We start from the raw sequence: 18,072 nt of genomic DNA, 5'->3' as shown, positions 1-18,072 counted from the left end.
ATCTTCCTAAGTCTCTTGTAGTTGTAGGTAACTAGCTAGTTAGCTGATTCCTAACCAAATATACTCAGCACCATATACAATTTTCTTTTCATGTTCAACAATATGTACTGCTTGGTCTGTGTGTTTTAGGAAGAGTGCCTGTTCTTTATTAAGAGAGATTTTTTACATGTCTGTCATTTCAAAAAAGTATTTCTTTTGATAACTGTAAGGGGATTTGATCAGAATAAGTAAAGTGTTTCATGACTTGAAATTGAGGGAAATTGATAACTGGATGTTTTATGACTTTGCTCCTTGCATCGGTCATAAAATTGAAATTATTTGGAAATAATTTACTAAATCTAAATACTTTCAAAATAAATATTTAAATAATTACAGATATTTTTAAAAGTTGGACTTTTTTTTTTGCTTGTTTGGATTTGATTCTGTCGTTTCAAACTGCCAGTCAATTATATCAGGCACAGAGGAAAATATTTAATTGCATTTTGTACCAACTATGAACTCTGAGAGTTGGTGATGGACAGGGAAGCCTGGCATGCTGTGATTCATGGGGGTCACAAAGAGTCGGACACGACTGAGCGACTGAACTGAACTGATTGTTTTTCCAAATGGGAAAAGTAAAATGAATTGTTTTAAGCCAGTTTTTTATGTGTGATAGTTAAGTTTTATTTCACTACCCCATGAATATGTACCTTGTATATGGATACATATTTCTGAGACAGATTGATTTTTTTAACTTTTTAATGAAATTAAATCCTAAACACAGGGAAATGGTGGTTATAATCATCTCATGACTGTATTGTTTGTTTCGTATTCCATTTTATCAGTTATATATCTCAATAACCCTAAAATATAAATCATTTCTTATAATTTGCTTTGTAGATAACACTGTATACATTTTTTGTACATTCTTGTGTCAAAAAAAACACAGAATCATATTGAAACATAGGTGGCAAGCTTGTGGGAAGGTGGCTTAAAAGTAAATCCAGGATCATCATCATTTTGCCTTTCGTTCTTTCTTCATAAAGGCAAGATTCGTTTCTTTTGTAGATGCAGAATGAGAAAGCTCAAGGTCAGATGCGATCGTGTTTTTATTTTACCTGCATTCTTATTTTTTCTCCTGTTAAAATTTTAAAATGTTACTGCAAACAGGGAAACCAATTTGGAAAAACATTTTTAGAAATTTTGCTTTAGAGCGGAGATATTTATTGGAAAACAGAACTATGTAATCTGGCAAACTCCTATTGAAAAGAATATTTTTGCATACATTCTAGATAATAAAATTTGAAAGCCCCTAAAAAAAAAAAAGACCTTATTTTTCTGCTGGATGTTGTTACTTTCATGAGCTGTTGGAGGGTGAAGGGTTTTACCCTTATTTTGTAGCCATGAAATTATTATATTCTAACTCTGCACACAATTCAGACCAATCCTGGAAGGTCTGGCGTTGCACCTTGTAGAAATCAAATAATAGATGATGCAGAATGAAAAAGATAAAATGTAGTTCACAAGAACCTACTTTTTATGGAACTTTAAACATTTGACAAAAGTCAGTTTGGAATTTAGTTCTTATAAGAGTTCTGAATCTTTGAGAGAAATAGGTAAAAAATATTTTTTTTTCAAGGTGGCGTGACAGAGGCTGATGAATCAAAGCAATTCTGAAATCAGGAGGAAAAGTTAAATTTAAGTATAGGGGAACGAAAATCTCTCTACCAGTCCAGAATATTGCATTTCACATTTTTCTTTTTCTTTTAGCTTAAAGAGAAGTTAAGATTAGCCAATTGTGAAACAAAGGATGGAAAGAAGAGTAGCATGTTTTCAGATGTTACTTGAAGAAATTGAAATCTTTCAGATCGACATTAAGTCAATATTAATTTGCATAGAATATGTTACTTTGAAATAATCACGATAACTGTATGCTCCATAAGAATGCCTTTCAGGGGTATTTCTTTTTTTAGGAATAGGTGTAACTTGAGTGAAACTTGTGGTTTGTAAGAATCAGTAACTAACTATAAGTTGCCACCTTCCCTTTTTGTTTGGTTATTTCTGTTTTTTCCTCCTCTCATTACATTATTAATAGATAAGCGCTATTAAAGTAATATTGCCAGGTTGTTTACTAATGTTTAAAATTTAAGCCTGAAATACAATTGAGAATAAGTAGATATAAAGGCAATTCACAATGAAAAATTTGAAGATTAAAAAATATCCTCTTATGAGCTGAAAACATTGAACTTGATCAACATATGGTACCAGCTAGCCTCATCTCCACCCGTTCTTTTGTTATCTTGTTATTGTTGTAAGGCTTAATGACAGTTGTAAGCCATAGTTCTGGATGTGGGGGTCAGTCCACCCTGGGGAGAAGAGGAGGAGACAGCAGTGTGGATTATGAAAATATGGATGGATCTAAAAAGAGACCCCTGTAAAAGAGCGGGGCTCAAAGGAAAGCTAGGGAAGACGGAAGAAAAGGCGATGGGATATGATGTGAAAATCATCATTTGAAATCTTTCCTTTCATTCCCAGCTGCCGTGTTTTGGAGAAAAGGAATGCATTTTTATGTTAAGGGGGAGCTAAAAGAGGCCAGATGAATGGTATTATTTATTAGATATATTTTCATTTTGAGCGAGATAAATTATGTGCATTTTAATAGACTCTACATATGTTAGACTTCTTAAATCTTACAGACGCAATGTTAGGTGTGGTACTTCATAGAAACATTTCAAGTAAAGGAAAGTATTTGACTAACATTTGGCCTAATCTAAATAGACCTAATTGTAAAAATGAGTGATTGTTATATATTAAGTATTTTGACTAAATGTGATGGTAAATATTACATTTAAAGTGTGAACTTTTGGTTACTTTTGTAGCTTAGCTCTTCACACGCACACTTGAAGTTTGTTCATGCGTGTTTTTCTGGACAAAGGATGGCACTGCAGCGTGTCTTGGTTGCTGTGGCTGTTCAGTTGCTGAGCCGGGTCCAACCCTTTGCAACCCCGTGGACTGCAGCACGCCGAGCTTCCCTGTCCTTCACCGTCTCTCTGAGTCATGTTCCTGGAGTCCGTGTTGTTGCCTAACCATCTCATCCTCTGCTTTCCTCTTCTCCTTTTGACTTCAACCTTCCCAGCCTCAGGGTCTTTTCCAGTGAGTCGGCTCTTTGCATCAGGTGGCCAGAGTATTGGAGCTTCGGCATCAGTCCTTCCGATGAATAAGCTAGTACTAGGTAGTAACATTCATCTTTATCCTTAGCCTGTTTGATCTGAAGGGACAACAATGCAGTCTAGTGGTCATTTTTGGGGAATGCAGACACAGGGTCCTTGTGATTTTAACTAGTTTTTGATGTGTTTGTATACAATGAAAGAAAAGCCGTTGCCTGATTCTAGAGTTTGGAGAAAGTTAAACTGGGAAAGAGCTCAAAAACATCGGGCCAGGGCGTGTGGGCGCGGTTCCAGGGGACAGGATGTTCCTGGTGTAGGGGCCAGGTCCACCGGCAGGAGTGCCTTCTCATGCCTGGATGCCTCCGGCTGGAGGGCGGGAGAGGATGGTGATCGGCTTCGTGCCGCCGTTGAGTGGCTCAGCTGGGTCCTGGTCCTCACCTCTGCCTGGAGAATCCAGGCTTTATCTGTGGCATGTAACAGTGAGGTTCTATTCCCCAGGGAGAGGTCAGGGCGGCAGACAGAACCCTGGGAACCCCAGCAGAGAAGGCACTGTGACACACCCTGGAAAGACAGGAAGCACGCCGAGTAAAGTGGACGCAGACGTATCTGGAGGACACACGGGAGGAGGAACCTCGGCTTCTTGGTCAAGGAAGGGGCAGGTCCTGGCAGCCCTCAGTCCCACATGCCTCATGCCTAGTAGACGCTGAATAAGCACATGTTAAATGAATGCAGCATCACACGTTGCAGAAGTCCAGTACAGTGAAGACTGGGAGAACAGCGATTACATGCAGAAACTAGCAATCACTGGTGGCTTAAGCTGAGAAGAGTCGATAGTAAAAGCAGTGACGGAGACTTGCTGAGTGTGCGTTGGACTTGCAAGAAAATTCTCAGCGAGAGGAGGAAGGAACTAGTCTAGGTCTGCTTCTTAGTTGGCCAAATTCTACTTTACAGAATTTACCTTAGTCTCATTTTACAAATAAGCCGTCCCTGTTGTTTATATTTACTCCCCCTTTTCCATGCATTCCAATGCAATAATATATTGTAAAGAATAAATACAAGGTATAAGATAATTTATTCAAGAGAATTACTAATCCTTGACTGAGAAAGTTTATCAAATAATGCCCCCCACCCCGCACTGTGTGTGTGTGTGTGTGTGTGTGTGTGTGTGTGTGTGGTTTCTGGTTTATTGAGTAATATCCTTACAAGAGACTCAGGAAATTGTGTTTTCTCTCTAAGTTCATTTATGCCAAAGTGGACTAGACTAGGAATGATCAAAACTCATTGCTATTTGGTGAGGCTTGTTTGGTGACTTTCTCCGTGTGAAAAGAACTAGTGTTCACAGTTGAATTTCTTACAGAAAGACTTTGCGTTATAAGAACTAAGACCAAAATTGGCACCTTTTCTTATAATCTCAGCAAGAGGCCAAAGATTACGTCAGCAGGGAGTGTGAACTAAATTTTTATCCCACGAGATGGATGTTCTAGAATGGGTGGAGCAGAATAAGTTTGCAAAATAATAGCTCACAATATTTCTATTTAGAATTTCAAGAAATAAATCATTAAAAAAAGACATTTATGACTTCAGATTTAATTGTTGTTTGACATATTAAAAATTGTGGGCATGTACATTTTTTATAAAAGAAAAATCTTGTATAACTTAAGGTACTCTAAAAATACAAAAAAAAAAAATCAGTTTCTGACCAACCTAGATAGCATATTCAAAAGCAGAAACATTACTTTGCTGACTAAGGTCCATCTAGTCAAGGCTGTGGTTTTTCCAGTAGTCATGTATGGATGTAAGAGTTGGACTGTGAAGAAGGCTGAGCGCTGAAGAATTGATGCTTTTGAACTGTGGTGTTGGAGAAGACTCTTGAGTCCCTTGGACTGCAAGGAGATCCAACCAGTCCATTCTGAAGGAGATCAGCCCTGGGACTTCTTTGGAAGGAATGATGCTAAAGCTGAAACTCCAGTACTTTGGCCACCTCATGCGAAGAGTTGACTCACTAGAAAAGACTCTGATGCTGGGAGGGATTGGGGGCAGGAGGAGAAGGGGACGACCGAGGATGAGATGGCTGGAGGCATCACGGACTCGATGGACATGAGTCTGAGTGAACTCTAGGAGTTGGTGATGGACAGGGAGGCCTGGCGTGCTGTGATTCATGGGGTCGCAAAGAGTCGGACACGACTGAGCGACTGAACTGAACTTAAAAATTAAAAAAAAAAATCAGTTTCTAGGTTCTTGATTTTTAGTCATGATTGCTATCTATATTTGAATAAGGCTTTATTTTAATTACTAGGCACTTAGTCCCTGCTTTAAATTGAAGGGGATAAAAATGTCTGGCAAACTTCACAAGCAGAATGGCTACTGGTATCAGTGACCCGATATGCTTACTGCCTGAGCCTCGTTTTCCACGTCTTCACCTGTGGCCACAGATACAGCTTTGGCCCAACCTGCAGGTTCCTACTGTTGATCCTGAAATAATCACACGCTCTCCCCACCCTGGGCCCCTCTGTTGCTAATAATTTTGTCTTACCTCATCCTGTCTATGTTCCTTGAGCATTCTTTACTTGCTCTGTTGTGATCCTTGTTCTGATAGTATTAGTGGCTCGGTTATGTCCGACTCTTTGCAACCCTATAGCCCACCAGGCTCCTCTGTCTATGAAATTCTCCGGGCAAGAATACTGGAGTGGGTTGCCATGCTCTTCTCCCGGGGATCTTCCCAACCCAGGGATTGATGTTGGTCTCCTGCGTTGCAGGCAGATGTTTTACCATCTAAGCCACCAGGGAAGCCCCTTGTTCTCATAAGTATCAGATGATTGGTGGTTTCAGATTTAAATAATATGCTTCAAATTTAATTCCTTGGTATTTCGCTCCTGTGTGAGAAAGAATCTCCATAAGCCCTTGTTTATAAGTCTGTTATTTGAAAGAAGTCAGATGTATGTTTTTACTGTAAGTCTAGTGTTTTCAGTGGGAAGGAACAGGCATAGCCACAGGCAGCGTTGCTTTTCTGCCTCAGGACTTCATTTCGAGGGCATAGAACAACCTTGGGCAGGCAGGATTCGCATTTGTGATGACGCATCATCCCATCTCTCCTGCCATGGTTTCCTCCTGTCTCTGCCCCCTTTATTGTTCCATACGCCAAGCTGAACTTTGGTTCTAATTAAAACATGAATGAAAGTGTTAGCGCTCAGTCGTGTCTGACTCTTTGTGAGCCCATGTACATAGCCCACCAGGCTCCTCTGTCCATGGGAATTCTCCAGGGAAGACTACTAGAGTGGGTTGCCATTCCCTTCCCCAGGGGATCTTCCCAACCCAGGACTGAACCCAGGTCTCCTGCATTGCAAGCAGATTCTTTACGGCGTGAGCCACCAGGGAAGTACAGTTGTACAGCGTAATTCTTCCTATGTATGGACAGTGTCCACCATATAGAGCCCAAGCAGGCATCGGAACCAGGCATCTGCTGATTTTATGTTGGATGAACATAAAAACAAAGTGAAAAAAAATGCATACTGTGGGGAATAATGGTTAGAAGCTTAGCCTCTGATTTTAAACCCTGAGTAGCATTTGCTAGCTTTGTGCCTTTGTGCATGTTACTTAGTCTCTTTGATCTCTCCCCTCTGCCCCCTGCACGCACACGTATAAAAGAGAATAAAACATGGATTATTGTTAGGTTTAAGTGAGATAATACATGTAAGTGCTTAGGTCAGAACCTAGTGTAGAAAGCCATTATTTTTATCATATCTTTATTTGGGTAGGTAATCAGGGGAAAAAAAGGCATTCAGACCCTTAAATCACCTTTCCTTGAACTATCTACCAAGGTGGATTGGTTCTGATGGTGCTGAAAGCATCGTTTCATATGTGATCAGCAGTTTTGTTTGAGAGAGTGAGTGCTGGCCAGGCACTGGTTATGCCTTAGGAGAACTCCAAAGGTAAATAAGCCGTCAGAGACTTTGGAGATTCATCTCTTCTGATTGATCATGTCCATTGTAGCAACTAGGACCTTCTGGGTCACTACTAACTTCATCGATTTCTGGCTCCTGACTAAGAATGTATTGTGATTATAACACCAGAGGTGGTTGAACAGTCTGTAACCTATATCTTGATACAAGTCCCTAGGAAAATAAAGACAGGATTATGAGAAAGTACAGTGACTTCATAATTTGGAAATGTTATAAGAAAGTCACTTGTTAAGGGGGCTGTGAAAATATGAAGAGTAGTATTAATTGTCCATAATGGCGGACAGTGAAAGCATCCCGTCTCTCCTTGCTTCCGTACCTTTTAATTAGCGCCATCCCCGTGTTTGTCTCTTTCTAGGCCACATGCTATCTCTGGAGCACCGGGCAGTTTACCCAGCTCCCGCCTGGACCTTTCCCTCTCTGCTCTTGCTTTCGTCTTAACCTTGTACCCTGTTTTCCTGCTGCAGCCGTCCGCGGCAGGCCACCACCACTCCCTGCCATGATCGCAAAGGCCTCCTCACTGACTTTCCAGTCTTCATTCTCGTCCTTTAAAACCCATCCTGCAAATGGTGGAGCGACCTTCCTGAAATTCCGGTCCAGGCACGTCCCTCCCTTGCTTCATAGCTTCCCTATTTCTCTTAGGTCAGCTGGCCGTGATTTGTTGTGCAAACTGGGGTCCTCCCTTGTTCTTTTCTCACTGATGGTTTGTATGTGGTGCGGTGCAGACGTGTGTCCGCTTGGGTGTGCAGTGAGACCCCATATGGCCCTCGTTCCTGTAAAGATGCATTCCTGTCAGTGCAGGGAGTTCCCTCTTGCCTTTCCCTGGGTGCTTCTGTGCCAGCCCACCCACGCCCGTGGCCCCAGGAGACCACTGTTCTGGTTTCTGTAACAAGAAGTCGTAACCTGGGCACTTCTGAGAGTAAAAGGGATTGCCGCTGAGAACTGTGCTGAGAAGGCGGCTGTAAAGTGTTCTGGGCAGGTCAGCAGCGTGGCTCCCTTCCTCTTTGCGTCAGGTCAGAACTGAGTTGGTCTAAGGCCTTGGGATCCCATCTGTCCCCTACCGACTCTTCAGGCCACATTGTCTTCTCAGCCGCTCAGACTTTGTGCATGTTCCTTCCGCCTCCAGACCCTGCCGGACCTTTCTGTGATAGTCTTGCCTGCGACGGGGAAGCCACCCTGCCCGCCTGTCTACCTCCCCCTCGTCGTATGGGCCTCTGGTCAGCTTCTCGTTCTCTGTTTAGACGCAGTCTCTTCCCCCGAGACTTCGACCACTCCGTTCCAGAAGCCCCCGTCCTCGACTTGCTTTACAGGTCTGGTTTCTAGACTCCCTGGGTGTGTTTCACCGTTACCACCAGCGCTCTTGTCACATTACACTGTGACTGTCTTTGATCGCTCCTCACACATTAAGTGTTCACTAAATGAACATATATATAAACATGCATCACCATATTACTATTTGTGTGTCTCACACTGAGTTTGTAAATGTGATTTAGCACTGATTAGACTTCCTGTCGTTTTTCGGTTGCTGAGTCATGTCTGACCCTGTGACCCCATGGACTGCAGCGCACCAGGCTCCCTTGTCCTTCACCATCTTCCAGAGCTTACCCAAACTTATGTCCACTGAGTTGGTGATGCCATCCAACCATCTCATCCTCTGCTACTCCCTTCCCTTCTTAGACTTTATATCTAAGTCAGTAATCTTCATTCAACAGTCCATATTTCATAATTGTGTAATTATATTTTAGTTCTTTCAGATAAAGCCCTCGAATAGATAGTTACGATATTTTCAGACATTTAAAAGACACCGTGATTCTCATTTCTGCTGGGTGACTGTATAGACTCTAGGGGCCTTCAAGGCATAGAGAAACGATTAGTACTTACTGTACTGTGTTGAATACAGTGACTACCTAAAGTGTAGGGTCCCTGATTTATGCTCTAAAACGAAAGGTTCTGTTGTTTATTAAAGCATCAGACAAATTATTTGTCTTTGGTTTTATCCATTTGGTTTTATCGCAAGATTCACTATCTAAGGAATATCAAGCAGTTCAGGCATAGTTCTGAACTAGGCTCAAGGCAGGGTCGAAAAAAAAAAAGATAACTGTAATTTACTTCTCTGGGACATAGCATGTCTCATTTGTCATCCGTAAGAGCAAAATACGTTCTTCAGTGTGCGACTTACCCAGTGAGTGGAAAATATTTACATGAATGTCGCGACAGACATTGCACATGGTCCAGGTCTGAAGAAGATGAGGAATACTATGAATCCAGGGTCTGGCTGTGTACAAAACGGGAAAACATAAATTCCAGGTAAAGGTTAGGATAAGTACAAAGACTGACTCAAAATCAAAGAAAATGGAAAACATAACCCATTCCTGGAGGGCAGTGGTGCATAGAGGGTGTGTTTATCTGAGGCCACATTTGCCAGCAGCTTGGCCAGGATGGCTGGAGGGGAGCCTGGCCAGAGGGGGTCTGGGAGGGCTGGTGGAGCAGGAAGCTGGATGTTCCTCCCCGCGCTGGCTCAGTGCCACGTGTATAGTTGGCAGTTAGTCCTTATCAGGTGCGTTGATAAATAAATACCTGAAAGAGGATTTTTTTTTAAAAGTAAACCCCCCCTTAAGTGAAAAGCGTCTGTTGGCATGACTCTTCAAAGATATTCTTACTTCGGAGAAATAGCCAGGATGGTAGCCTGAAGGCAGCTCCTGTACACGCTGACCTCATCAAGCGTGACTTTTCCAAATGGGAGTTGAGTTGCTTTCCAACGTGTGTGAGTTTCTGCTGTGCCGCAGAGTGGACCAGCGTTTGCAAGCACGCATCCCCTCCTGCCCGAGCCTCCCTCCCGCCCCCGCACAGGGTGTGACTTTGCAGCTCTGACCAAGTCTGCTTCTGTTGTGTGCGATGCAGCGGAAGTAGGTGAGGATATTCAGATCTGTGTCTGTATCCACAGGCACCTATGTTAACTGAATGTGTTAAACATCTTCCAGGGAGGTAGGTAGACTATTCGGTATATATTTTTTTATCATCTCATGTCTTGGTTTGTTAATGTTTTGGCATAGGTTATTGGACACAGGACTTTAAATGCTGCAGTTTATTCAGTAAATATTTGTTGTGTAAGTATCTTCTGCATTTGAATTCATGTGACACTTGAGTTATTAAAACAACTAGCTCTTTAATAAAAGAGTTAACAGTTGTTGGGCTGGGATGGTTTATGTGCCTGGCATTGTCTAATCATTGGACGTGGATTTCTAAGTTAATCCTCATATAAATCCCCTAGAAAATTCTCACTTAATCCTACGAGATAGGTGATAATTTTGGCCCATTTTCTAGCAGCTGTGACTGGAGCGCGTGGCCAGGGGCTGGCACAGGCAGGTCTGAACGTCACCCCTGCCCCGGGGCACTAGGCACTGACCACTGGGCTTTACCACCTTGCCGGCGTGTGCCTGCACACTGTGTGTGGGGCTGTTTCCAGGATCTTGTCTTCGCTCTGAAAATCGGTAATCCCCGTTCGTTTCCTCTTCTCCGCATTTAGCTGTGGGCTGGGGTCACGGGAGCAGATCAGTTGACGGGCGTGAAACTTGTTTCTCTCTAAAAGTTGAAACATTTTTCTACCTAATTCTGATGTTGATTTAAATGGAAGTTTGATAGTCACTTTTAAGTACCTTAATTTCTGTGGTGCAAATAAGTATTATAGGCAGTACTCTACTGTATTATATAGGTAGTTCCTTTGATCTAGAAAATGTTACTAGTTAAACTAAGGGTGAGTGAAGCAAAGGGCAAATATGTTAGTCTGAAAGGAGTAGGGAGGGTATATGGTTATTAGGGGAAAAAAGAGGGTTTTCCTAAGTGGATAATTGTTATTCAAATCTTTGATTAAAAGTTAGTGTTAACCTAGGGATAAGAAACTGAAGGTTGGTAATAGAATTTTTGAGGAAAAAACTTTTGAAACCTGCTTATATATATATTATATATATATATATATACACTTTCCTTTCATGCCTTTTAAATTCTTTATCTTAAATTAATGAGGGAAATATATAACTCCTTTCATTTGTCAAGTAAAGCGCCTAATCGTTAAGTATATGTATTTATGGTAATATCACTCTGCCCTGCTTTGAATCTAGGCCTTTTCATTGGCATCAGATTAAACAAATGTCGACTACAGAGATCTTTGTCACCTGACTGGTACACATAGAACCAAAATCCTCAAAATTTGTATTTCGACAGTACAGTTCTTTTTACAGCAGAGTGTACTTGCTGTACAGAAATAGTACAGAAAAGTAAAAAAGTCGAGAAATCCCGCAGTGATGTCAGTTAATCCTGACAGTTATTCCTTGGCTCTTAAGTTTAAAGTAGAGTATCCAGCTTGAAAACTTCAGAAGATGAGAAGATGATGTTTAAAGACGCTGTGCATGTGAGTTACTGTATTATTGCAGGTCTACCTTTTAATGAAATGCCTCCTAATCTAACCCCCCTGTTAGTGTACCTGTGTTTCCTTGAAAGCTGAGCATCTTGCAGCCCCCTGCGGGTGCTGTGGTGCCCGGGGCAGATCAGGTGTGGTCTGGGAATCCCAGTTCTGCACTGTGCCGCCTGCCTGTCACCGAGTAGCTCAGTGAACGTTTCTTTTAAGGAAAATAAAGTTTATTCTTCCCCCATGTAAAGCACAGATAGATTGAGCAAATACATGATATCCTAAATCACTCATTTATTTTGGGAGATAATATGCAAAGTTATATAAGCACCTTTTGAGAAATATATGGCCTTTGTGAAAAATTACCTTAAAATCGATAAGTAGAGCCCCCTTGTTACAAAATGATTCTGAACGTGTTGTTCAAATGAAGACAACTGTGCATATTTGAAAACTGACTTTACATAAAATTGTGTTACATTTTCCCCAAGAACTCTGGTATAACTTTAATTCTTATCTAGTTAAAATTTGGGGGAGGAGTTTCAGGGAAGAAAACATGATACTTCAGGCTTCTTTATAATTAATTGCACATTCAGTGGTTAGTGGGAAATAAATGGGTCTGAACTCTGAGTTTCCTGTAACCAGTCTGAGGCTGGGCTGAGTTTGGATGACTGTTGCCCTGCCTGAGGTTAGTCCAGGAGAGGCCGTGGCCTTCTTCTAGGTGGTAGAGTGGGATGGGAAAGGCAGCTGGTGGGCCTTCTGGGAAGGGTCTCCTCGCTGGTAGAAAGCGCCTCCCAGGAAGCTTTGACTGCACCCTGCGGTCTGCATGTGGTCAGCCGAACTCTGGCAGCTCACTTTGTGGCCACGAGTAGGGGTGACAAGGACCAGGCCACAGACTCAGGACAGCAGGGCAGAAGGCCGGAAGACTCTGGAGCCCTTGAGGAGGATGCTGAGCCAGTCTCCGAACAAGTCCGCCTCGCCACTTGCAGCGAGAGGGGGAGGACTGCTGGGGTGCAGTGAGCGCCCTGGTCTGGTCCCGTTCGTCTCATCCCCGGGTTACACGTGCCACTCAAGCTAAGTTAAGGCGTCAGGACCCTTACTGGAGGCAGTCAGGTGTGTTTTGAAAAATGCTTCCAAGTGATTCTTCCGCGTTCTTATCTTCCTTCTAATTCTTTCTGTCTTTGTATTGGGAACCTCTGGAGCGAGGTCGTTTAATGAAACTGAATAAGCAGAACTTGGTTAGTGGTTGATTATGTGTGGGGGCAGGGGTTAGGGAGAGGGAGAGGTCTGGACAGCCACCATGGGCTTGTGTGGGCACCGGGGATGGATGGTGCTGCCCTTCTGGCTGATAAGGGGTATGCAGCTAGAAGGACTTCAGTTTATTCATTCTGAATTTGAGGTGGCAGAACACTCAGAAATAGGTACTGGGAGGTAGTTAGACGTGTAGTGCTGGAGTTCACAGAAGTATCTAAGCTTACAGGGGCTAAGGAATTTGGGGGTTGCAGTTGAATAAATGGGTATAGACGGTGCCCGGGCGGATGTAGTTCGTGAGTGTGGAAGAGAGGGCTGCACGCACCTCAGAAGCCACCTCTCAGTGGAGAGCGGGGGCAGGAGCAGTGAGGAGGAGGGAGAGTGGTTACGGATCCTGACGGTGACGCATCTCATCGCCTCTTAGAGTTTTGTCAGGGAAATTCTGAGACCTTTGTAGTTACTGAACTCTAATCAGGAGGTACCCTTTACATCTTTGAGCTCTTCTTTAAAAGCAGATTCTTAAAGGCTTGTTTCCTTTTTTATTTGATGAATTAGATTGTTCAACAGTAATCGCATGGATAAAAAGTCCATATGCCGCTGTTCACACAAGCCGTTCACCCTCTTCTGTCTTAACGGGCTCAGTTTGATCATAATGCTTATGAGTATAGATACAGGATTGTAAGACCAAAACACACCATGCAAACATTTTCAGTTATTTATTTTCCAGTCAGTTTATTTGTGTAGTAGACATGGTGTTTTTAGGGCATCTGCATATGTATGTAGGGCTTCCCAGGTGGCGTGGTGGTAAAGAATCTGCTTGCCAATGCAGGAGATGAAAGTGTCACAGGTTTGATCCCTGGGTCGGGAAGATCCCCTGGAGGAGGAAATGGCAACCTGCTCCAGAATTCTTGCCTGGAAAATTCCACGGATGGAGAAGCCTGATGGGCTACAGTCCATGGGGTCGCAGAGTCGGACACAACTGAGCACACGAGCACACGCACGTATGTAACTGAGCGCATACATGTATATGTGACTGAGCACACACGTATATGTAACCGAGCACACACATGTATATGTAACTGAGCACACACGTATGTAACTGAGCACACACGTACATGTAACTGAGCACACACACATATGTGACTGAGCACACACACATATGTAACCGAGCACACACGTGTATATGTAACTGAGCATGCACACGTATGTAACTGAGCACACACACGTATGTGACTGAGCACACACACGTATATGTAACTGAGCACACACATGTATGTATAATTGCCCCCTTTTTTTTGCTGTTCACAATTGCATATTCTGTGTCATTCTTTTTGTTCCTTCTGTTTTTAACATTTGACATGTTAGTCAATGTGTTCTTTTTGTAGAAAAATGTTTTAGAGAATTAAGAGGATTTTGAGAACCCAGATAATTTTCTTGCTTAAGGAAATCAGGTATTTCATAAACACCAAAGCCTGTCTGGATAGAGAAAACGTAACTTTTGAAGAGTATTACCTTTCACGTAATCTGTGGATACCAATCCAGAAATGTAGCAGTGTGTGTGTGCGCGCACGTGCACGCACGCCTGTGCATGTGTGTGTGGGCGTGTGTGTGGATGTATGTGTCATGTCAAGAATACTGTGTGGGGGAAATATCAGAGTTCATGAGCACTTCTGAATCAGTATAAAAGTACAGTTTTCACTTAACATCGTTGTTAAAAGCGATCAAAATGCTGTTTGCCTGTATTCCATCCCCCCTCCTGCTCTCCCTCTCGCCCTCTTTTCTCTTCCAACCTCGGTTTGAACAGCACCTGTAATTAAGGAGGAGAGCCGAGCCCTGGGAGCTAGGTGGGACTGGCGGTCATTGATCTGCGTAAGCCTGGCTTATACTGTCAGGGGAGGAGCAGTCAACTGCTGAGCTGCTTTGTCACTGACATAAGCTGAGAGGGGATTTTTTTGTCTATACTGTTTATACACTAGTCTATAGACCTGCTGGCTGGTTGAATTTTAAAGAGTGCGGAGGTTTAAAGACTTGTCCCCTGAGGGTTGCTCCTGCCAGTTGGGGAGCGAGCCGAGGCTGCTTTGCAGAAGCGTGTGTGTGTTGCTTGTGGGAGGGGGGCAGGGAGAGGGTGTGAACTATTGAGTAGCTAACCGGGAAACATTCTTCTTCATTGGAGTCTTAAAATCAATGTGCAATATATTATTGATTCGGGTATATTTGGAAGGCGACAATGGGTTTTGAATATATATCTTTATTGTTACAGAAATGATATGAACAGCTTCGTGGCAGTGGCCGGGTTGGGTCCGGGGGGCAGCCGTTATAAATATGAGAAGGCTTCACTTTTTGCAGCACAAGATAAAGTCTGTCAATGTTCAGATGAACTGTCCTCTTTTGTACTGACCTGCTTGCAATTTAAGTAACTTGAATTATTTCGAGTTTAGCAGCTCTTTCAATTCCATTTAATAAAACATTGTCAGTAGTGAAACAGTTTTTTCCTAAATATGGCATTTGTGTTCATACTTTCAAATATATACGTTCGTAACGCTCTCGAATCTTTCTTAGGTTTTGGCGTTGGGGTAATTGCAATGATTTTTTTAAACATTTCCACTTATTTTTAATTGAAGAATAATTGCTTTACAGTATGTGTTGGTTTCTGCCATACATCAGCATGAATCAGCTCTAGGTATGCATATGTCTCCTCCGTCTTGAACCTCCCTCCCACCCCTCACCCCTCTAGGTTGTCACGGAGCTGGGGTTGAGCTCCCTGAATCATACAGCAAATGGAATATTACAATGATTTATTTTGAACTGATACTTGATATCAGTCTACGTATTAAAAGAATGTGAGAAGTTCTGCTTTAAAGCCCTCAATACTGTGTTTTTGCCTATGTAGAATTTAAATTCATATATTGATTTCTCGGAGTGCAGATTTTATTGGTAAAGAGGCGATAGGCAAGGTAATCTTTTTTGGAGAGATGACACTGTATTAAGATATTGGCTCTTTTTTCTTTTTAATATGAAACATCATCATATATCTCTGCTTTGTCTTGTAAGATCACTAGGCTTTAAAGTTGTATGATGGTACCGTCAATTCTGAAGTTTAACTTTATGATAGGAGTTAACTCTAAGTTGTTTTTTTCTATATAACAATACAGATCTTTTTCTGTCTTTTACCAAATATGTGACAATTATGTACATTTTGTTATACTTGTTAATGTATATGATTTCTAAAAGGTTTTAAAATTATTTTACAGTAACTATAAAATCACTTCAGATTTCAAAGTCAGTAAGATTATTTTCCACGGTTACAAAACACGCTGAAAACATTGTTTTTCATACTAGGAAATTCTTAAAGTGCACAGAAGAGAAGCTTTGTTGTTTTACCCTTAAAGGCTTGTTTTTGCATACACATTTCTTTAAGAGTGTGAGATTAGTGTTACTGCTGTTGAATATACCAAGAGTTCAAACTATAAGTGTGTTTCTCTAGCTATGGAAAATCCTTTTTTCCCCCGAACGATTTTACTATGGCGCACGTTGAGTTGTTACACCTCTCAGTAATTCATTCTGCTGCCAACCTCATTCCCTTTTCTCTGCCTGCATTTTAATTGAAACAACATTTATGTTTTGAGCCAGGATCTGTCAGAAGTCCCCATGGCTAGCCTGTGGTACCAGTAGCAGCAGACGCAGCTTACCCATATGGTGCGGTGCTTCTCGTAAAATCCATATGGCCTTGTTGAAGGGAGTCCCAGCGGGGACGTGAGGGGTGTTAATACCCTCAGGCCAGGCCTCTCCCTCCCGGGGCTTCCGAGGCATTGTCAGCACAATCTGCCGAAGCACACACTTAATTCCTTTTTAATAATCAATTATTTTAATCTAGGAACCTCTGCTATTTTTCTTCAAAAAAAACAACAACTTTTTTCCCCTGAAAATGTCTCAAAAGAAGTTTTAACTGCATCTTTAAAAACATTCTAAAGCTTTTTTTAAATTTACATTCACAGGAAGTACTACAGACTGTGCCAAAGTTCTGCTTCCCCTTTGACGTTGAAAGGTACAGTATAAGTCATCGCTTAAGGTAACTGGAGCCTGCCCTACGAGCACTGTAGAGTTATTACTTGTGTCTTCTCTATGGAATGAAATGTGCTTTTCCTCACTGCCTCTAACAAAACACACAAGAGGTTCAAAATCAAATAATATTTGAAATGGAGAAGGCTTCTAAACCACCCACCATATCTTCTGTTGTTCTCCACTGGGGCCAGTTGGGATTAGTCTCAAGGTTCCATTTCTTCCTTTTGTTCTTCAGGTACATATTGTAAGCACTCGGAGGAAAAAGAACATCCGTATGTCCTTTATCAGAGCCTTAGAATTGTGTCTTTTAAAATTAGGTGTATACGACCTAGTATCTGTGTCACTTCACCCTGATTGAAAAGACCATCTGTGTGATATTGTGAAACTCATGGCTGGTTGTCTCCCACAAATAGCTTTATAGAAATAGTGCAATATTACCGAAGGCTGCACAGACACCCTCTTACCTAGCAGTTTTGAAAATCTCATTATGTTTGTATTTTACTGAACAAATGCTGAATGAATAGAGTATTACCTGGGTTGTGGCAGGAATGCTGCAGCATATAGAGCTCTTTGAGCATAACACAGACCATTTATTGTTTTTCATGTGATTTTTCACACCCCAATGCCAGTTGTTTTTTTTTTTTTTAAAGAGTATGCTGTAAGGCAACTTTAAAAGAAAATTTATTTTAGGAAAATATTTTGCTAAAAGTCAAGATGGGTAAAAATCTAAAATTGTACAGCATTAAAGATACAGCCTTTCGAACGATGGACTCATTGATGCTAATAAGCATAGCTCTTTTGTGGAGAATCAGTCGTGTCCACTAAAGTTGCAGTTTCCAAGTTAATAGCGAAGACGAGATAAAGGAAGCAAAGCGTGGGCAGTAAATTGCGAGCGCTGGGCACGAGAGGGCACACTCGGCACCACAGGCTGTTTTTGAAGCTTGTTTAAAAAAAAAAAAAAACAAACTACCCATCTTGCACATAAAAGTGTGTTTGTTAGACATTCAGCGTTTGAAATGCAATATTTCCTGACAGTTGAAAATGATTTACAGTATTGGTACAGTAGGAGTGAGTAACTTATTTCCTTGCACATGATTCGCTCACCTTCCATGGCGGCGTGACACATATTGACTGTCTGACACTTGGGTCAACAGTAACTAAAATTCTTTGTAGTAAGCTTTGTTCATGGGAATTGCATTCTTATTTTGTACTTGGAAATTTATTACCAGGATATAGACAGCTCTAGAAGAGAATG

At 41.8% G+C, this 18,072-nt stretch overlaps 1 protein-coding gene across 3 annotated transcripts in view; it reads left to right on the top strand.

The window, feature by feature from the left end:
* DENND1B (DENN domain containing 1B) overlaps positions 1-18,072 on the top strand; it is a 261,857-nt gene that overhangs the window by 93,613 nt on the left and 150,172 nt on the right. For all 3 annotated transcript variants that reach the window (XM_069544323.1, XM_069544322.1, XM_069544325.1), the window contains exon 4: positions 16,751-16,800. In XM_069544323.1, the coding sequence (XP_069400424.1) occupies positions 16,751-16,800 (50 nt within the window). The remainder of the gene's footprint in view (positions 1-16,750; positions 16,801-18,072) is intronic.

This window comes from Ovis canadensis, chromosome 12 (assembly GCF_042477335.2).
Source record: "Ovis canadensis isolate MfBH-ARS-UI-01 breed Bighorn chromosome 12, ARS-UI_OviCan_v2, whole genome shotgun sequence".
Classification (NCBI taxonomy): Eukaryota; Metazoa; Chordata; class Mammalia; order Artiodactyla; family Bovidae; genus Ovis; species Ovis canadensis.
Note: the sequence above shows the minus strand (reverse complement) of the source record. Positions and strands in the feature narration are given on the sequence as shown.